Source organism: Eretmochelys imbricata, chromosome 25 (assembly GCF_965152235.1).
Source record: "Eretmochelys imbricata isolate rEreImb1 chromosome 25, rEreImb1.hap1, whole genome shotgun sequence".
Lineage (NCBI taxonomy): Eukaryota > Metazoa > Chordata > Testudines > Cheloniidae > Eretmochelys > Eretmochelys imbricata.
In genome coordinates, this window is record NC_135596.1 from 3,905,749 (window position 1) to 3,927,657 (window position 21,909).

The 21,909-nt window shown below is 51.7% G+C and overlaps 1 protein-coding gene across 1 annotated transcript in view; it reads right to left on the reverse strand.

The window, feature by feature from the left end:
• The window catches only part of FBN3 (fibrillin 3), a 269,159-nt gene that overhangs the window by 134,238 nt on the left and 113,012 nt on the right, over positions 1-21,909 (reverse strand). The window contains exons 6-7 of the mRNA XM_077841944.1: positions 10,387-10,584; positions 9,594-9,719 (exon numbers count right to left, since the gene is read on the reverse strand). Coding sequence (XP_077698070.1) covers positions 9,594-9,719; positions 10,387-10,584 — 324 coding nt within the window. The remainder of the gene's footprint in view (positions 1-9,593; positions 9,720-10,386; positions 10,585-21,909) is intronic.

Below are 21,909 nucleotides of genomic sequence, written 5' to 3' on the forward strand. Positions count from 1 at the left end.
AGCAGCTTAGGATCTAGGCTGGTAAAGAACATCGGAAAGGCTCCCCTTCAGGAGAGTCTCTAGCAATTCAGGCAAGATGCGCAGTAAAGAAATGACTGCTAGCTCGAAAGGCAGCTTGTCTCCTTATGACTGCTCAAACAGGAGTCATGGGGAAACTAGTCACGGCTGCTACAGGCTGCTTTCCTGTGCATTCCTGGCACAGGCCTGCGCACATGGGGTGGCAGAGTCAGCCCCCGCGGGGATTGCTTTTTATCTCAGTACGGCTATGGAAATGAGCATGTCTGGAACAAATGTAGATTAGCCTGGTTCTAAGTCAGTGTGGTGACACTGAATACGTAGGGACTATGTTGATTGTGCTCTAAGGCTAGGTCCCGATTTTACATGGTTCTAATCTCACCAGGCCCAGCCAAACCACACAGTCCTTTAGCTGAGGCCTCGGGCCCTTAACTGAAGCCTCGTATAAAAGGTTGATACTACGCTGCGCTGGCTGATGGAGTCCAGCCCACGCAGGCAGCTTGTTCATGCTTTGCAGCATCTCTTAGCACAGCACTCCAAGCTCAGCATCCCCTAGGACAGATGTGATTCCACCATAAAGGCTTGTGTAGAGAGTTGTCACTTTGGATGGGCTATTACCAGCAGGAGAGTGAGTTTGTGTGTGGGGGGGTGGAGGGTGAGAAAACCTGGATTTGTGCTGGAAATGGCCCAACTTGATGATCACTTTAGATAAGCTATTACCAGCAGGACAGTGGGGTGGGAGGAGGTATTGTTTCATGATCTCTGTGTGTATATAATGTCTTCTGCAGTTTCCACGGTATGCATCCGATGAAGTGAGCTGTAGCTCACGAAAGCTCATGCTCAAATAAATTGGTTAGTCTCTAAGGTGCCACAAGTACTCCTTTTCTTTTTGCGAATACAGACTAACACGGCTGTTACTCTGAAACCCACCATAAAGGCTGTGATAGAAATAGGAACCTCCATCCCTTGTGCTGGGCTGCTGCCAGCTCTAACTTCGGTGCAGGTCATGATCTGCAAACGCTGCCACTGCAGAATTACGGGGCATGATTCCACCCAGACAGAGGTTCACGTTTACATCCTGGACGAGTGAGGAAAAGGGTAGATTGTGGGGCCTGGGGAGAGTGGAGAATGCCCCTTTCCTAAAGTGTCACTGAAGCAGCAATGCCCATTCCCCTGCACTAGGAGACGTGCAGCAGCACAACGATCATCAGAAGCAGCTGTTTACGATAACTGTGGCTCTTCGAGATGGGATGTGGACACACGTCCTGAACGCCTTTTGCCTAGCAGTACCTGCAGAGGGACAGCGCTTGTGCCTCATGCCTGGAACCACCCCTACCACCCAGCCAATTCCTTCGTGTTGAGTCACAGAATCATAGAATTGGAAGAGACCTCAGGAGGTATCTAGTCCAACCCCCTGCTCAAAGCAGGACCAACCCAAACTAAATCATCCCAGCCAGGGCTTTGTCAAGCCTGACCTTAAAAACCTCTAAGGATGGAGATTCCACCACTTCCCCAGGTAACCCATTCCAGTGCTTCACCACCCTCCTAGTAAAATAGGTTTTCCTAATATCCAACCTAGACCTCCCCCACTGCCACTTGAGACCATTGCTCCTTATTCTGTCATCTGCCACCACTGAGAACTGCCGAGCTCCATCCTCTTTGGAACCTGCCTTCAGATAGTTGAAGGCTACTATCAAATCCCAGCTCACTCTTCTCTTCTGCAGACTAAATAACCCCAGTTCCCTCAGCCTCTCCTCGTAAGTCATGTGCCCCAGCCCCCTAATCATTTTCGTTGCCCTCTGCAGGACTCTTTCCAATTTGTCCACATCCTTTCTGTAGTGGGGGGACCAAAACTGGACGCAATACTCCAGATGTGGCCTCACCAGTGCCGAATAGAGGGGAATAATCACTTCCGTCAATCTGCTGGCAATGCTCCTACTAATGCAGCCCAGTATGCCGTTAGCCTTCTTGGCAACAAAGACACACTGTTGACTCATATCCAGCTTCTCATCCACTGTAATCCCCAGGTCCTTTTCTGCAGAACTGCCGCTTAGCCAGTCAGTCCCCAGCCTGTAGCGGTGCATGGGATTATTCCGTCCTAAGTGCAGGACTCTGCACTTGTCCTTGTTGAACCTCATCAGATTTCTTTTGGCCCAATCCTCCAATCAGTCTAGGTCACTCCGAACCCTATCCCTATCCTCCAACATATCTATCTCTCCCCCCAGTTTAGTGTCATCTGCAAACTTGATGAGGGTGCAATCCATCTCATCATCCAGATCATTAATGAAGATGTTGAACAAAACCGGCCCCAGGACTGACACCTGGGGCACGCTGCTTGATACTGGCTGCCAACTAGACATCAAGCTGTTGATCACTAGCTGTTGAGCCCGACAATCTAGCCAGCAGCTTTCTATCCACCTTATAGTCCATTCATCCAATCCATACATCTTTAACTTGCTGGCAAGAATACTGTGGGAGACCCTATCAAAAGCTTTGCTAAAGTCAAGGTATATCACATCCACCGCTTTCCCCATATCCACCGAGCCAGTTATCTCATCATAGAAGGCAATCAGGGGAATGTCCAGGGGAAGACTCCAAAGCACCGGGGACAGACGGTGGATTGTGGAACATATGTTTACATCATATCTCGATGATGCACAGTTACAAGAATTAATCATTTCTCCTTCTTCTTTGAGGAGCTGCAGATGTGTATTCCAAGTAGGTGACTAGGGAGCAGTCCCCCATCCAGACGTGAGGCGCAGAGTCTACCTGAGCACAGAGCCCAGGACCGCTCTTCCAACATTAGTGTCCGTTCTGGAAGAAGCAGTGATTGCATAATGGTGCATAAATGTATGTATGGACGAGCCCTACATACAGGCTGCCCTGAGAATGTCCAATATGGACATGTCATTGAGGAGTGCTACTGACGTTACCTGCATTCTAGTGCTCGTATCTGCTGAGGAGGCATGGCTGATGCTATCTCAAAGGCAGCCTTGATACAAAACGTTCTTTGTCTAGAGATGGTCGGTGCAGAGACTGCTGGTCCCTTCATGCGACCCACCTATGATACGAACAGGTGAGGCGAAGAAAGAAACCGTTTAGTTCTGTTCAGTTAGAAGGCTAGACAGTGTCTAACATCTAGTGTACAGAGGTTGAGGATGGGCCTCATTCCGCCCTTGGATTTTGGTATCAGGAAATACCAGGAGTAGAACTTGGGACCACAGTGTTCTCACGGAACCTCCTGCACTGCTCCCCAGACTAGCAGAGAGCTGGCCCCCTCAAAGAGCAGTGTCTCATCAGACGGGTCCCTGAAAAGCAATAGGGAGAGGAACTGGATGACAGAGGTAATCGAGACCCAGGAATTGTAAAAGGCGGCCAGCCTGTCCCCCAGGAACGGGGGGATGACCAGGGAGGAAGAAGAACTGGAACAGTGCTCTGGACCAATGAATCAAAATGGACAGAGTGGCCAGGCCCCAAGCTTGAGTGCTTCCTCTTGTGAGACCTCTTCCGGGGGTAGTGCTTCCTCTTCTATCCCTCTTCCGGGGTTAGTCTCGCTGTCTCAGGGGGAAGCGCTGCACAAAGGGGTGTGCATCCTGAATGGCTGCTGTTGCTGCACCCCGTAATGGCGTCTCTGTGCGTGTGGAGTATACACCCCCAGAGACCTTAAGGTAGCCCTTGAATCCTTAAAGGAATTCAGGGTTTCATCAGTCTTGTCCGAAAACAAGGCAAGTCCTCAATTGCTTGCTGGTCATCCAGCACAATCCCCAAGGTCTGGAACCAGGAAGCCCTCTATAGTCATTACCAAGGCCACAGCTCTGGCCGAAGAGTCAGCCACATCAAGGGCAGATTGCAAAGATGTAGTGAAGAGGAGGTGTGTAAGCTTTCTGCCCAAAAGGTCCAGGTGCTTCAAGCCTCTGTCTTTGGGGAAAGACTTTAACCTGCCCCGCCAGGCTCTGTCATTGACCGCCATGCCCACCAGGGAGTTTGGAGCTGGGTGGAAATAAACCCCCTCATATCCCTGTACCAGCATAAAATAGCGCTTCTCCAAGCACTTGGCCACCAAAGAGCCCAAGGAGTGCCTCATTAATCGGGATAGGCATTCTTCCAGGGACAGTGGGCTGGAGAATGTCCACAAGTTTACCGATATTCTCCTGGAGAAACTCTATCTGAATACCCATGGATGAGGCCACCTGACGTAATAGGTCCTGGTGTGCCTTGAAGTCCTCCGGGATGGAAGGGAGGACTTCAAGGCACCACATTATCTGGGGATGAGGACAAGGCTATTGGCTGGGACAGAGACAGATCCTGCTCCTGGGGAAGCATCTCTGAATGGGAAAACTCTGGGGGCTCCACAGGAAGGAGAATTGAGGGCACCTGAACTTGCAGCTGATCTGCAGCCCCCAATACTGCACACGGAGGCAATTTCACTTTTGACTTGGACGACGAGCAAGACCTCTGGGAATGAGGAGCTTCCCACTGAGCCCAAGGGGGCCACTGGCATGGGTAAGGCATTGGTGGCCAGTAGGCACCAGGCCAGGGGCCTCCATCCTGGCCTTGGGACGCATGCTAACCGTGGCAGTTGTATTGGTCCACCGGTGGCCCCCAGACTCCCCCAGGTGAAGTGGAGCAGGAGGAGTCCTGGGACCTCGGAGACATGGGAGGGGTGACTCCAGAGTGAGCCAACAGGCGATCTGACTCATCCACAGCCTAGAACAAGGTCGGAATTGGCGCTCCCGATGTAGTCGGCACCACCGGTGTCGAAAAGGTCAGTGCTGCAGGCAAGGTCCATCCCGGTGCAAACGCTGGGCCTGGAACGCCTGCATGCCTCCACGTTGAGGGCGGCAACAGCCTCCACGGACCCATCTGCAGAGTCAATCGGTCAATGCCGAGGAAGGGCCTGGTACTGAAGAACCCTGTCCCGTCTCCAGTACCGTATCCATACTGGCCTCAGGGAGGGGTGCTTCGTGTCGCAGTGCCGAGACTTCCAAAGCACAGGCCTTCGTGGGCGCCAGCCTCACAAAGTCTTGGACCCGCGGTGAGGATGGGACCAAAAGGCAGAGTAGGTCCGCCCCGGTCTGGTACGCTGCCACCAGCGACACTGTCAGCATCAGCGTCGTTCCCATCAGTGCAAAACTTCGTAGACACCCAGAGGACGGATCCGGAGTTGGCAGTACAGGGTGTCTGCCCTCCCTACCCAGTACCGAGGAAGGGTCACAGGCACCCGTGCCATCCCGCGTGCTGGAGTCAGGCCCATGCCAGTCTCTGATCTTCTTAGAGGAGGCAGAAGAGTCACCCTGCAACCTGGAGGGCTCCCGATCGGCCTGTGCCCTGAGGAAGGCCTCAGTTTCAGGTCAGGCCTCATGGGCTGCTCAAGCGGCTGCTGCTTGAGGCGAAGGCTCCGCACCTTCCGAGTCCCCCTTAGGGTGGGCTTTGCCCAGGCAGAGCCAGAGCGGCTTGTCAGGGTCACGGGTGGGGCCCGCCACGCCAGACGCAGGGCAATGCTTGAGCCTGGGGAGGGCACCCCTGGGAAGCAGTCGCGAACACGATCGTTAATTAACTACCTGCAACTAGCGAGGCTAAGGAAGGATGAATGCGCATGGTTGTGAGACTTTACCACACAGCTCCAGCTCCAGCCGATGGGTGGTGAGGAGGAAGGGGGGAGGGGGCAAGGCGGCACTGCCTCGTGCAGCCAGGGAAGGGGCTATCAGCACAAGCTCTGCTCCTCTATGGGTCCTGCTAGGCAAAAGTTTCTGGTTCCGGTACAAGGGGTGCGCACACCTACTTGGAATACACATCTGCGTCTACTTGAAGAAGAATGATTATGGCAGCACCTAGGAGTCCCAGTCATGGGTCAGGACCTCTTTCTGCTCAGTGCTGTACAAACCTTTGGTCTGACACTCACCACACAAAGGCTCAGGCATGAACTGCTGACATGGTTATTTCACTGAGTGCCCAGCGCCCCCTCCCTTACCTGGCTATTTAATCGCAAGCTGCCTGGGGTTCCATAATTGCAAACAGCTCTGCCACCTGGAAGCCAACTCCAGGTGGAACATCTGGTTTCCAGCACATTCATTCCCTCTGATCCTGGTTACTACACAGCCTCGGGAAGGAATGAAAGGGACGTGGAGTTCCTGAAGCCGGACTAGGTGGGATGACACTTGCATCAGCAGAATAATCACATTTGCTCACTAAAACGGCGAAGCAGGCAGAGCTGAAGCCAGCAGGGTTTCATTAAGATACACGGGAAAGAGTTTTAATAACCAAGGCAGGGAGCTTTCATTCTGTTTTCCTTTTCACTTGCCAGATGTTTGGAAAAATACAGTGAATGTTTATTCCTTTGGGAATGCAGCCTTGCTGGCTAGGTACACAGCCAGCCCTCTGGAATTCCAGCAAGGCGGGTTTGGGAGAGCGCCCCCTTTCTACAGGAGCGTGCATGGGGCTCAGACATGCAATGGAGTGCATGCTATATAGAAGTTGCTTAGAATAGACTGCAAGAAACCAGACTCATAACAAGAGCTGTTACAGCTGTGTGGCACCGCAATAAATAATGATCTTTCACTCTACCCAGTGCTCTCTCCTTGTATTTTCCCATGGAAGAGGGTGCCGTGCAATACAAGACACATGCCCCTAAACACAGGGTATTACTAGCCAGTGTGTTCTGTATTTAACTCAGCAATGACTCATGACGACTGAGGCTGAGACACATCAGCAGCACGGGGGGCTTTCAGAAGTGGGTAAAATCCTGCCTTTCCTCCCACTGATAGGCACAGCTTAATTACACTTTTTGCTGCCAAAGGAACGTGCGATCCTCTGGTCCAAAAACCAATCAGGCCATTTATAAATAATTGTTTCTGTCTGTGCAAACGGTCCAGAAAGTACCTCCTTTGTAAACAGATGGAAACACCATGAAACAGCCCCAGCTGAGCACAGCCTCCCAGCACAGGCCACCCCACATCCAGCACTGAGCCAGCCAGTCTGACATTGCACGTCACCCCCAGCCAGGCCACATGCAGCCACATGACCAGATCCCCTGACAATCAGATCAGCCAGCCACCTGCACACAGAGCACAGCCACATCTCTCTGGCTAGGCAGCGAGATTCCCACCTAGTGCCGTTCAGAAGGCCAGTAACTCTTGTGACTCTCCTAATTCCCATGTTGAAGAAGAGGAGGGTGCCCTTCCTTTGCAGAGCTGTAGCTGCTGGAAAGACCCTTCCAAAGAGCTGGGAGAGGCAGCTGTGCCGAGGAATGCACACAAGTATGCTGCACGCCCCATGCCCACAGCTCCGAGTTATGGCTGATCCTGAGACAGACCATAATCCCCATACTACGGCTCTGAGCAACAGCTGCCGTGGAGCAGACCCCAAATGTACAGGGGTTGCTATTAAAATCTTGCCCGTAGCTCTTGGGAGTTGTTAAAATAGAATGGCTTCTTTTTATTAGTGGACAACGTTGTCCCATATTGTGAGCAGGAACCCTGTCTCTGGAGTATTGTGCCATTTCCAGGAGTGAGGCCACAGTGATGGTCAAAAAGGCTTTGCCACCTGCCATGCAGCTGGAGATGAGCAAGGCACAGCCCAGCAAGCCATTGGAGTGATACGAACAACCTCACTTTAGCTATGAATGAGCAAGATGTTTCCGTTTTGGCCCAGGCTTTCCAGTGCCATGTCCCCATCTGCACCCACTTTATGCCTCGGGGGCAATGGGCTGGAATCTGGAAGAGCAACGCGGAGGTCACTAGGGTTACTCTGCATTTGCCCTGGTGTACCAGAGATCACAGTCCCCTGGAGCTAGTACCGCCATGGGATCTCCTCGCTGCCAAGCCCCCGGGAACCAGGCCATCTGCAGGGCATTGACAGCTGTGCGGCTCGTTCCACCTCGGCTGCCCGAGCTCACCCCTCTGCTTGCTGGGCCCCAGTGCACTTGGGGCAGGGATGGGGGGATGGAAGGTGGCTCTCACCACCTTTGCGTTCCCCATTTCCTGGGGCCCCAGGAATGCTCTAACGTACGCTCTGTTACCACAGCCCCTGGGGAGCAGATGCAGCCACAGCTAAGTGCAGCCCCAACACCTCCCTGATGTGCCCCATGCAGGGCGCTGGGAGCAGAGCCGGGTACGGCCCTCAAGCAACACCCCCGGCATTACGGCCGCCACCTGCCCTGGGAGATTCCCAGGAGGCCGTTTCCACCCTGTGCGCTCACAGAGCAGCATCAAGGGGCTTTGACATACTTGGGAGCCCAGCTACTCATAGCGGTTCTCCTTGTCTCATCGTTTCCTTTTGCTTTCACTACGACTGTCACAGCCCTCAGAGACTCTCCTCTGAACAAGGAACAAGCAGTGGGGTCATTGACGCACTGAGTGAAAATGTGAAACATCCAGGGCTTAAACTCTCAGTGAGTATGTCCCGAAGCCCCAGTGGCCACTCGGGGCTCCCGCCCCACAAGAGGCACTTAGGGCTCCCGCTCCAGAGGACTCCTTCAGGTTTGAAAATATTCCCGGAGCTCTGCTCCGAACAGCTCCAGCTGAATGTAAGCCCTGGAAGCATCCCCTGAAGGGTAGCAGCATGGAGAAGTGCAGAGCTAGCTCTCTCCACACTGCCCTGACTGGATCCTCCTGGGGGCTCCACCAGGCTGGGAGAATGGCTGGGAGAATGGCTCCACCAGGCTGGGAGACAAGCCCTGCACCTTGCCTGCCAAACGGTGGCTTTGGGAATGAAGACACCTGAGTAGTAGTAATTACTCACACCTGCCCACACTCAGCTGGGCTTGTACCACTGCAATGGCTTCTGGACAGCCTCTGTAAGGCGGCCACCAGCATGGACTGGGTCTAAGCTATTGATCTAGAAGGGAAAGCTCCATTCTTCCAGCCCCCAAACCCCCAGCCTCCGGGTGGCCCTTTTAATCCTGCCATGAAGAGAAGAGCCTATTCCCTGTGGCAGACCCAGGAGCAAACCCTTTCTCCATATGGTCGTGCAGTCTCCCCAGCCAGGCAGAGAAGTCACAGGCACGTCATTCCTTTTCCAGAGCACGAGGCCACAACACAAAGAAATGGGGCAGCATTTATTCCCATTCGCTCTCAGCCTTTTGAGGAGTGAAATCAGTCAGTCCACTGACCCCTCTGTTGTCCTTTGGCCTTTCAAATGCACACACTAAATGCTGACTGGAGGAGTCCTGAGCTTGCCTGGCTACACAGGAACACCCTTCTCATCTGCGCCGGCCGCGTGCCTGCAAGATGAAATGACACCGCCATGGCCAGGGCCCTTGTGAGTGTCCTGCTGACTCCTTCTCTCCCTGGGTTCACAGAGTCTCTGCTCAGACAGGTGGTTCTATCTTGCTACCACGCAGATTTGAGTCACTAGGACGCGTTGCTAGTTTCTTTGCTCTTTGGTGTGACACATAGCAGCATCTTGGGCTAACCCTACCCCACCCTGAGATCGGGTGTGCATTATCCGGGAGAAGCTTCCACAGACTGCACGTTCCTGCCCTGTCAGCACAGCTCAGAGTGAGATGGTGAGAAGATGCCAAGAGAGAACAACAGCTGCTCCCTAGGAGAGGCTTTGGGGATTTCGGGACTTCTTCTTACCTTCACACTTGTGGCTGGTTTCACTCTGCTTGTGTCCCGCGGGACATTTGCACTCATAGGAGCCCACCGTGTTGATACAGTTTCCACCCTGACACAGGCCTGGGATCGCCTGACATTCGTCCACATCTGCAGGAAGAAGAACAAGAACGTCAGCGAACGGGAGAAGCAGTTGCAGTGCACGGCACAGAAGAGGGAGACGGAGACCAAGGGAGCAGTAAGGCTGGCACCACAGGCAGAGCCGCGGAGCCAGCTGGGGTGTGATAAGAACAGGAGCATGTTATGTTACTCTCCTTCTGGGATGCAAGGGGGCACCATGCTCTGGCCCTGGGCTCACGCGGGGCTAAGCTCTGCCCCCCTGCAATGGGAAACAAGCACATGGTTGCCAAGTGATGCCCCTCTGCCCACCTGGTGATCACTGTGATTGTTACCCATATTTCTGAAGCGAGCATCATGCAGCATCTGGCTACTCGTAGCCCAGTTTGGCAACTTCCCGGCGCCAGTGCTGGGGAAGGTCCCAAGGCCCCAGGCTCACCAAGTGCTTTGCAGTTAGAGCTGGCTGACAAGGGGGGTTTCTGGTTTGGGAGAATTTCAGCGTTTTGATTTTGGTTTTGTTCTGGAGCAGAGCAGCATCCCGGGGACCCTGCCTTTGACTGGATGACAGTTCAGCCAACCTGGCTCCTTTTCAGGAGAAAGGTCAGGGCTGATGAACCGGTTTCATGGGAAGATTTCCAGCCAGGTTGAGCTGCAGTTTCTGTCCCGCTGGGACCCAGCAGCGCCTTTCCATAGCACTCACCTTGGCAGGCTCCAGTGCGTATATTGGGGATGAAGCCCCGGCGGCAGGGGTGAGGCTGGGCAGGGCACATCTCACATGGGTGACCCCAGGCCCGTCCAATGGTGGCACAACACATGGTCTTGGTGCAGACAATCCCACTGAGCTGGCCTTGGCACATTTGGTTATTCACCTGGCTGAAGCAGGGCCCGGTGCGATAGTCTGAGAAGAAACCAAAAACCAGGAGGTTAGAACAAGACCCAAAGCCCAGCTTTGGCCAGCATGGCCTGGTACCTGCTTCCTTCCCTTGTGCTGTGGATGGGTGCAACCTGTGAGCTGGAGCCTACTCTCCCGTTCACAAGGCAGCAACACCAACATCTCGCCCCTGACAATGTACATCGGCCCCAGAGACCTCCCAGACTCCAGCCCACTCTGAATAGATTATCCGATGCCTGGCATGTGGGCATTGTGCAACCATTTTTAACTCTTCCCTATCCAAAGTGGTCAGGCTCCCTGGAGCTGTGAACATCTGCAACCCCATATAACCTTGCATGGTTTAAGATATCTGCAGCTGCTTGCCAAATGCCAGAGTATTATGGGATTGAAGATACCCCCACCATTCAGATTGCTGGCTGACCTGTCAAGGTGTCTAGGGGTTGCTTGTAATAACTAGCTGTGATATCATGATGCTTGTCAGAGAGATTGACTGTATCTGTCTTTGATGGAAGGTCCTAGGGATCTGGGGGAATACTCCAGGTGATTTGGATGCCCTGGGCATTGCATTTCCATTGGGTACTTTCCAGGGGTTGGGTTTGCACTTTGAATTCCCTGCCTTTCTGACTTTGCTTTTCTTTCAGAGAACAGCAAAGCTCTCCTGAGGATTTTCCCCATAAATTAGTGACAGCTATTTATACTCTTAGCTCCAGGTTAACAATCTGTTGTGTCAGGAACAGATGTTTAGGAGTGAGTTCACTTCTGGGTGGCTTCTAAAGGAAATCAGCTGCAGATCTCTCCCAAAAAGCTTTCTAGAGACAGAGAAAGCTTCCCGAGCATGACTGAGCCCTCCCGTGTCATGTAGTATGCAGCCCTGGCACAGGAATGCCAGCTCTTCCATCAGTCTGTATAAGGAGAACCTCCAGCAATTACACGTGCAATAGTGATTCATTTCTCCTGGGTAACTATGAAAGGCCCCTTGGCAATTTTAACTGGTTCTTTAACACGTTGATGCTACAGCAACAGTGGGCCCGTTTCCCAGTCCCAACAAGCAGACACCTGTGCCTTACAAGCTACATTATTTGGGTTATTTGCAGTGAGGAATGGGGTTTTGCTGCTCCCCGAGCTCTTCTGATCCCTGGCTGGAGATATTAGCACATCAGGGATTCATCAAGAAACTCACTTCTAAAACATGAAGGGCCTTTTATTCCTGCTGGGAGAGATGATTTCATGCAAATGTTTCATCTGTTTGCGGAAGAAGGACCTTTGACCTTAGTACAGTCAGACCGAAAACTCCTACATTAAACATCTGAAGAAGTCCAGGAAACAACAGCCGAGGGTGCTGCTCTGTCTTTAACTTACACCCATGCAATGTAGGTGCTGGGTAGAACAGCTGGGTATTTTATATGCGGTCTGTGAAGTTCCTTGGGGATTTCAGCGCTGGATTTTCCATTAACTAACTCCAGCAGGGTTGTGAATCCCAGGCTGCATTCTGTAAGCTGCGATGTCCAGATGAGCCCATGGCAGCCCTTATGCTGAATTGCCTGGCTTTGAAATGTAGAGCACCAAACTGGTGTGAAAGGTGTGTAGACACAAATAGGGCCACAAGCAAAACTGGGAGGCCATATCTTCTGTAGTGACTGCATTTAACTGTGCCCACAAGTGTTTTCCTCTAATATATACACATAAAAGCACAAAATTAAGACCACACAGTCTTAATTTTTGCATTTCTTGGCTTCTGAATGCTTCGTTCCATAACACTAACACTCTCTGAACATATGTTTTGTATGAAATCTCTTCAGGTTGTTGTTGCTGTTTTTAAACCCTACGACACATGTGCAAACAGAAAAAGATTAAAGGGAGCCAAGCAAATCCAGCCACTAAGAGTGACAGTACAGGAAGCTTATGTGGCAATATGCAATTTATCCCCACCCTCACCCCTGGCAAGGAAGCTGCTTGGGGCTGGGCCTAGACCAAATGGTGCCACAGGTGAGGAGCATCTTTTGTGCCCCCCCCTCCCATTTGTTAAACTTTTGAATACCTTATGTTTTATTGCATTTGTAGTCCATTTCATGACTTAGATGCATGCTTTACATGCATGATTTATCTCTGTCACATAAGACAATAAATTTGCACATTAGGATCTGTAAATCTGTATTTATTCATGCCATACATAAGTAAGGCTGCGAGTCTCTCATGGAGGTCGCAGAAGTTACGGATTCCGTAACTTTCTGTGACCGCTGTGATTTCTGCAGCTGCAGCAGCCAGTGCAGCTGACCCCAGAGCTGCCCCAGCAGCTGGCCAGGGCCAGTCGCACCAACCACTGCTGGAGTGGCCCCAGGGCCAGTCGCTCAGGCAGCCCCAGAGCCAGCTGCATGGGTAGCCACGGGCAGCTGGCCCTGGGGACTGCCCGAGCAGCAGCCGGTGCAGCTGGCCCCAGGAACAGCCTGGGCAGCAGTCCCAGGGCAGCCCTGGGGACCACTGGAGCAGCAGTGGTCCCAGGGGCTGCTCCGGAGGTGGCTGGAGCAGTGGCTGGAGCAGCAGCCCCAGGGGCGGCCGGAGGCAGTCAGCCCCTGCTGCAGGAGCAGCAGTGCCCCGGGGGCTCCCCAATAGGACTGAAGGGGTGGAGCCTCAACCTGTGGCAGGGTTTCATGGTCCCAGGTACGCAAGCATCAGCAGGCTGCAGGTGGAGGGCTAGAGTGTGGCTGCTCCTATAAACCCTGCAGGCCCAGATCTGAGACCTGTGGGTCATGACATTGCCCAGCTAAAGGCTGGGGAAACGATTTGTGTTTGCTTTGGAATATTCTGGTAATAAAAGTAGATCCCAAGAAGGGCTGTGATTGGATTTGTGAAATCCACTTTTTGAGTTTATTGAGAACCAAACGGGCAAACCAAGGCAGGGTGCTACAGAGCCACCCCTGGCCACCAGGGGGCATGTGGGAGGCAGCCAGCTCTGTTACAGTTGCAAAGAAATTTCACATATTTCATGAACTATACCTAGGCCTAACTAACCGTAGGACGATGCAAGACACCTAATAAACGAGGCCTATTTCACCTGCTTTCCCAATGTGCTACAATCAATGTGACTGTAGGGTGGTGTATGCCTCCTGGTATCTGAAGTGTACTGAGGACTGTGTTAGAGTTGTAAGCTATCACTTTCAGTGTGTGTGTAAGGTGGGGGTCCTGGTCCTGCTTGCAGGCTGGGGACTCTGTAGGGAAGTGTATTAGCACAGACAGTCTGTAAAGAGCCAGCCTAGAACAAGGCTGCCTTAGGGAGCAGCCTGCTTTGTCTCTCTCTGATTTGGGGTACTGTGCATTATCGTTCTGAATTCTAAGAAATAAAGTCATGTTACATTACAACCTTCCAGCCAGAGTACTGCATGATTTAATCTAACTTCTCCCTGTCTGTGCAGTGAACATAACTGTATCTGGAAAGGGCTCTGGATTAATTTATAAAGACAAAGCTTATAACCACACAAGGACAAAACTCAGGCACCACAACTATGTCTTCGAAGTGAAGTGGGGGAAGAGTCAAACCAAATATCTGTCAGTGTTGCTGAATGTGCCACAGAAGGAATTCCTGACAATTAATAAAGGAGCCCAACATTTGCCATTGAAAAGGACAATGCATCACTTTAAAATATACTTGACAAAAATAGATTTTCATATTTAGATTTAATTCTCTGAGGGAAAGCAGCCAAAGCAATCTGGGAATGGTAGTCTGGACTCCAGAGTGTGCTGGCAACATGCCAGATACCATCTGGTGCTAATTTTAATGGGTCAAATTATTAAATCTTTAATGAGACACTAATCAAACTTGATAAAGATTATAGGCACACTTATGAGATGGCTGAGGCCTTTTAAGACTCTGCAGGACTCTGTCCTCCGTGGACACTGGTCTCAGATAATTTGTCCTTTGAAGAATTTGTCCCTGTAGCCACATTCTTTGGTGGAGCAGAGCAGAGCTTCTTTCCCCACTTAAGTCTATGTTGGTGTCTTTTTGCTTCCTCTCTGGAATGTCTCACTTGCAGTCACAGTAAGAGTGCCATGTGGTAGAATTTCCCTAGTTAAGGGGCTGAGCCGTACGCACCCAAAGTGCTCACCAAAGGGTCTGCAAGAAATGCAGATTTTCAAGCCCTATATCAGGGAGGAAAAAGTCCAGTCCTGAGCTTGACGTGTGTACAGGAGTCAATATTGATTGTGACCACATGCATTTGATACTTTATGCATTACCTGTAGCTGCAAAAGGCATCATTCCAACTCAAGTGTTCAAATGTAGATCCGTTTTCACAATACAGGGATAAAAAGCTTTACAAACGGTGTGTACGTACTAACTGCCAAGCAGACATGTTCCTCCCTCTATGGCACTATCTATCTTCAGTCAAATAACTGCAGTGCCTTAACTTTCCCTTCTTGGCCCATGGGCCTCAATAGCACCCACTGCACGCAGCTGTATTTTGTTCACTTGATCTGTGTCAGCTGAGAAGAGGGAGAAGAAAAGGAAAGGACTTTGCACATTTGGCTGGGTGTCATGGAGATACTAAGGTTGCTCCTGTGCCTAATGAATGCTAATAACCAGCACTCTAAAGCCTCAGACCCTTTGGGAGTTACTCAGTGCAATCCATTCCATGACACATGGCTCTCCGCTATGTTGCCGGCTGCTGGCGGCTGTGTTACAACTTTGTCCAGTCTGAAAGCATCTATTTACATGTGCCGTAACCTTCCCTCTAAATGGAAAAACAACGTGTCTGCTCTGGATGTTTCCTTCCACATGCATTCTGATCTGAGCCTGGCTGGACCATACAGACAGCAGCAGGAGACAGGTTTCAGAGCAGGAGAGTATCAGTATGTTGTATTAGTGGAGAGTCAGGGGCTCCTGGTTTCCAGACCTACCTGACCCACTGTGCTGCTTTAGGCATATCACACAGGCTCTGACTACACGCCAGTCCCCCGGAGAGGGAGGCAGATTATGGTTTTGTTGGCCCCTGGGCCAAAGCAAGTGGGGGCCTCTCTCCACCCCTTCCGCCCACATCCCCCCCCCCCCCAGCCCCCCGCACTTCTGCCGGGGAAATTGGGCTGGGCACAAGGGCTTGCCCCACCCCTCCCTCCTGCCCAGCACTCCTGCTGGGGAGTAGGGTTGGGGCGCGGGGCCTGCCCCCGCTCTGCCCACCTGGTGGTCCTGCTGGGGAACAGGGTAAGGGTGTGGGGGCTTCCCCTGCTCCCCAGCAGGAGTGCTGGACGGGGACAGAGCAGGGCAAGCCCCAGCACCCCAGCCCCGCTCCCCAGCAGGAGTGCCAGGCAGGCGGGCAAAGCGGGGCAAGTCTCCATGCCCTGACCCCACTTCCCAGTAGGAGCGCCAGGTGGGCGGAGTGGGTCAAGGCGAGGAGGGCATCCATTTTCCCAAGGCCCCCCAACTGGCCTAATATACCACTGGTCCCTCACAACTGTGGTCGAAATGTCTGTCTCACCCATCAGCGGTGGCAGACAGCTCTTTGCCAAACACGGCTGAACACAGCCTGGGCTTGTCAATGAGAATCATGTTTAACATCAGTCCTTGGCCAGTGAGGATGGTGACAAATCATCCTGCAGACAGATTCCTAACAAACACCGTTCTGGAGCTAGTTAGCTATGGGACTTGACAAATTCTGTGAGCCAGACTGCAGGCAAGACCATTGCCTCCTGTGCCTCAGTTTACCCAATGGTAAATGAGGCTGCAGAGCTGAATGAACTTTATTGTGTGGAAAGTCTTCCCAGTGGAAGAGACATTTTCACAGGAAATCCGATTAGTAACCTGTGCCATAACTGCTGTTCTTGGAGATGGGCTGCTTGTGTCCATTCCACTCTCGGGGTTGGTGCCCCCAGCGCACGACCCGCAGAAACTTTTCCCCTCAGTCGTACCTGTTGGGTGGCTCAAGCGCCCCCTGCTGCCACACAGCATTGTGTGAGGTATAAAGGGCAGAGCTTGCTGTAATTCCTGCAAAGAGGGGAAGGAGGGTAGGTTGTAGAATGGACACACCTCAAAGAACAACAATAGCAGAACGTGTTAATAACTGTTCTTTGAGCGATCACGCTTGGACATTCCACTCTTGGTGACTCACAGGCTGTAGAACAGGAGGGGGGATCACGGTCTATTTCCATAAAGACTGGAGAACAACTCATTGTACCCTAACATCGTCTTTGAAGTCTTAAGCCACAGGATGGTGGGAAGCAAACGTCTGGACCAAGGATCAGGCTGCCACTCCATGAATGTCTGCGTTTGGAACTTGTGCCAGAAAGGCTGCCACGGCTGATGTGCCCTCGTCAAAACACATGTGTACACAGGGTGAGATGCAGGAAGAAATTCTCTGGGTGGAGACTGATGGACCTCTCACTCAGCCTGCCACTGCAACAAACAGCTGGGAGGATTTATGGAAGTGTCTCGTTCTCTCTAGGTAAAATGCCAAGGCTCTTCTGATGTCCAAGGTATGCAAATACTCTTCCTCTCTGGTCACATGTGGTTTTAGTTAGAATCCACGCAAATTAATTGGCTGTGGCAAGAGGAAACCACCTTTGGGAAGAACATCGGATGAGGATGCAGGTAAGTCTGGTCTTTAAAAAAGACTGCATATGGAGGTCCTGACATTAACACCTGCAGCTCCCCATCTGGCCGAGGTAATGGCCACCAGAAATGCCACCTTCGTTGACAGATGCAGTGATTACCAGACAGCCAACAGTTCAAACGGGGGACCCATAGGTCTTCACAGTACTAAGTTTAGATCCCACAGAGGAACAGGGTCTTGCACTTGAAGATATAATTTAACTAAGCCCTTTAAAAATCATATGGACATGTCATCGGAGAAAATAGTGATTGTCCATTTTAGGATGGAACGCTGGATTAGCAGCCAGATGTACTTTGATGGAACTAACCACCAAATCATGGTGTTGCAGGTATAATAAGTAGTCCAGAACACACTGAATTGAAGAACTGATCCCATTCTCGAGACCAGATGAAGAAACACCTCTATTTTGCGAGGTGAGTAACCTCTTGTAGAAGGCTTCCTATTATTTAGCAGGACCTCTTGTATGTCTTTCGAGCAAGCCTGCTCCCTAGTGCCTAGTCATGGAGAATCCATGCAGCTAAGTGAAGGGATTGTAGGCTCAGATGGTATAGGCAACCATGATCCTGGGAGGTTAGGTTCGAGTCTTAGGGGAAATGAAATTGGAGGTTTCACTGACAATGCCAGGAGAGTGGAGGAGGCCCTGTGCTGGGGCTATAAGTATGACTCTGGCCTGGTCCTGTCTTATCTTTAGCAATACCCTATGAATGAGTGGGATGGATGGAAAAGCCTGGAAGACTCTTTGACTATGTCACTAAAAAGGCATCTGTTATAGAATCTGGGCTGTGACCCTGTAGGGAGCAGAGCTCCTGACAGTTTCTTTTGGACTTTGTGGGAAATAGGTCCAGTAGGGGAAATCCCCATGACTAGGAGATGTCAGGCCACTTTGGTGAAGAGACCACTGGTGGTGACTCATAAATAACCTGCTCAGGTGTTCTGCTAGGTCGTTCTGCGTGCCCAGCAGATTAGACGCTTCTAGAGTGACTGAGTTGGCAACAAGTAGAGTCGCTTCTTGGAAGAGTGGAGAAGAACAGAGGGAAGGGGGTTTATTCTAAATGTTGTTCTAAATATTGTTCTACCCCACTGCTTGTTGGGGTAGAACACTCCTGCCATGTGGTCTGTGGGGACTAACAGGCTGCTTCCCCTGATTTGTGATAGAAATACTTGGCACGCCAGTCTGACAGCTTTCAGTTCCCTGACACTGAGGTGTAAAGCTAAGTCCTCATAGGACCATAGATCCTGCATTTGTAGAAAACCAAGGTGCGCTCCCCATCCCAGGGCCGAAGCATCTGCCACTAGCATGAGAGTCGGTTGTGGGCGGACAAATGGAAAATCATGGAGCAGGTCCTCAAGGAATCAATTCTGAAGCACTTAGAGGAGACGAAAGTGATCAGGAACAGTCAGCATGGATTCACCAAGGGCAAGTCATGCCTGACTAATCTAATTGCCTTCTATGATGAAATAACTAGCTCTGTGGTTGAGGGGAAAGCAGTGGACATGTTATTCCTTGACTTTAGCAAAGCTTTTGACACGGTCTCCCACAGTATTGTTGCCAACAAGTTAAAGAAGTATGGGCTGGATGAATGGACTATAAGGTTGATAGAAAGCTGGCTTGATCGTCGGGCTCAAAGGGTAGTGATCAATGGCTCCATGTCTAGTTGGCAGCCGGTATCAAGCGGAGTGCCCCAAGGCTTGGTCCTGGGGCCGGTTTTGTTCAATATCATAGAACATCAGGGTTGGAATTGACCTCAGGAGGTCATCTAGTCCAACCCCCTGCTCAAAGCAGGACCAATCCCCAAATAAATCATCCCAGCCAGGGCTTTGTCAAGCCTGACCTTAAAAACTTTGAAGGAAGGAGATTCCAACACCTCCCTAGGTAACGCATTCCAGTGCTTCACCACCCTCCTAGTGAAAAAGCTTTTCCTAATATCCAACCTAAACCTCCCCCACTGCAACTTGAGACCACTACTCCTCGTTCTGTCATCTGGTACCACTGAGAACAGTCTAGATCCATCCTCTTTGGAACCCCCTTTCAGGTAGTTGAAAGCAGCTATCAAAACCCCCCTCATTCTTCTTTTCTGCAGACTAAACAATCCCAGTTCCCTCAGCCTCTCCTCATAAGTCATGTGTTCCAGTCCCCTAATCATTTTTGTTGCCCTCCACTGGATGCTTTCCAATTTTTCCACATCCTTCTTGTAGTGTGGGGCCCAAAACTGGACACAGTACTCCAGATGAGGCCTCACCAATGTCGAATAGAGGGGAACAATCACGTCCCTCGATCTGCTGGCAATGCCCCTACTTATACAGCCCAAAAAGCCATTGGCCTTCTTGGCAACAAGGGCACACTGTTGACTCATATCCAGCTTCTCATCCACTGTTACCCCTAGGTCCTTCTCTGCAGAACTGCTGCCGAGCCATTCGGTCCCTAGTCTGTAGCGGTGCATGGGATTCTTCCGTTCTAAGTGCAGGACTCTGCACTTGTCCTTGTTGAACCTCACCAGATTTCTTTTGGCTCAATCCTCTCATTTGTCTAGGTCGCTCTGTATCCTATCCCTACCCTCCAGCGTATCTACCTCTGCTCCCAGTTTAGTGTCATCTGCAAATTTGCTGAGGGTGCAATCCACACCATCCTCCAGATCATTAAGGAAGATATTGAACAAAACCAGCCCCAGGACCGACCCTTGGGGCACTCCACTTGATACAGGCTGCCAACTAGACATGGAGCCATTGATTACTACCCGTCGAGCCCGACAATCTAGCCAACTTTCTATCCACCTTATAGTCCATTCATCCAGCCCATACTTCTTTAACTCGCTGGCAAGAATATCTTCATTAATGATCTGGAGGATGGCGTGGACTGCACCCTCAGCAAGGCCTGGCTTGACAACGCCCTGGCTGGGATGATTTAGTTGGGGATTGGTCCTGCTTTGAGCAGGGGGTGGGACTAGATGACCTCCTGAGGTCCTTCCAGCCCTGATGTTCTATGATTCTAAGATACTCAAGACTCACTGGTCCTAGGTAATCCGGGACCAAGTACTGTGGAAGTGGGACAGATGGTTTGTGAAGGTGAGGGAAGAGGTTTGGTTCTGGAGAGTCTGCTGCATCCAGGCCAGCCTCAGCAAAATTCTTGTGACCAGTCGGCCCTCACTGACCAGGGAAGAGAACAGGTACCGCCCTGAACTTTTCCATGGAGCCCCACAAGGTCAAAGCATATTGTCCCAACAGAGCCTGGTGGTTAGCGATGCGCAGCTGAAAACCCCTGGTCAGATAAATCTTTCTGCCAAATAAGTCTGGCCTCTCCGCATCTTTTGATTTGGGGGTGGCAGCTCGGTGCCTTTGTCATTCTCTCTCATTAGCCACTGTGATGACCAGTGAGCCCTGAGGTGGGTGAGTATAACCCTTGGGAGTTTATGCAGTACTTTCTTTCTGCCCCTTTAGAGGTGGGAGGCAAAGAGGCTGGCGTCTGCCATAAAGCCTTCATCGGCTCTAGTATCGCCTTGTAATTGGCAGAGCTTCCCTGAAGGAAGCCACCAATGATAAAACATCCATGAGGTGATGTGAGGACTCCCTGAGCTCTTTGACCTCTGCACCTAAGTCTGCAGCCACTCTCTTGAACAACTCCTGATAAACTTTAAAATCATCCGGAGGAGGTGAAGATGTGCCAAATGAAACGGCCTCGTCTGGAGAGGACGAAGAGGAAGTCAAACCAGAGGGGTAGAATCTCTTCTGCTGGTAGATTCTGGAACCTCCTCTGGGATGCTCAACCCAGTGCCAGACTCCAGGGAAGGAGCTGCTCAGTGTGCAGAATTAGCCCTTCTAGACAAGAGCACTGAGTATGCATTGTGTGGTGAAGATCTGGAAACTGCTGGACAACCGCAGGGGTTCATAATGGCCACACACATGGGGCTGGGCCCCATTGTCCCAGTCACATTCCCAAGGCAGGTCCCACTGAAAGGTCACAGTGGTAGATGGTCAGAGAGGATCTGTGCAGAGACCAGCAGGTCCTGCTTTGAGGTTGTGATACATCAGATCCCTCCTGCAAGTCTGATGACGAGGATTCCCCTTCCTCTGACCAGGCTGGGGCTGATCCAGTCAGTGCCGGGGACTGGTGCCAAAAGCCTGGCGATGGTCAAAGCAACACCATGGCAGCAGCTTCTCTTTGGCCAGAGGCTGAGTCACTGGCGGAAGGAGCAGCGGCGCAGGGGGGCTGGACTCCAGTAAGGAAGGAGGCGCTGGCCCCGAGAAGCAGAGCAGGTTTCTTGGCTCTGCAAATGCCTCCGGCGTAGTTGGCATCGAGATGGTGTTTTGCTGTGGTGCCAAAGAAGCTGGAAGCTTTGCATTTCTTCCTCGGTACGGGTGAGGAGAACGCGGCCGCGATTCCACGAAAGCTGGAGGTGCTGAAGCTGCAGCACTTGGCATCAAGTCAGACCGGAACAGCTGGGACAGCTCTGACGGCGGTCGGAGTACTGCCCCCGGCAGCAGAAATTCCAGCTTACCCTCCACACCCTTCCTTGTCCTAGGTTTGAACTCCCTGCACATCTGGCACCAGGCCTTCATGAGTGCCTCTCCCAAGTGCTTCAGAAAGCTCTTGTGTGGGTCGCTTTCTGGCATAGGCCCGGAGCAAGGAACCTGGTGACCAGGGCACAGCTCGGTACCATACATAGAAAAAACCTCAATGGGAGAAAACAGCAGGTCCAACAGGTACCGCTGAGGGGAAAAGTTTCGGGCGGCCATGTGC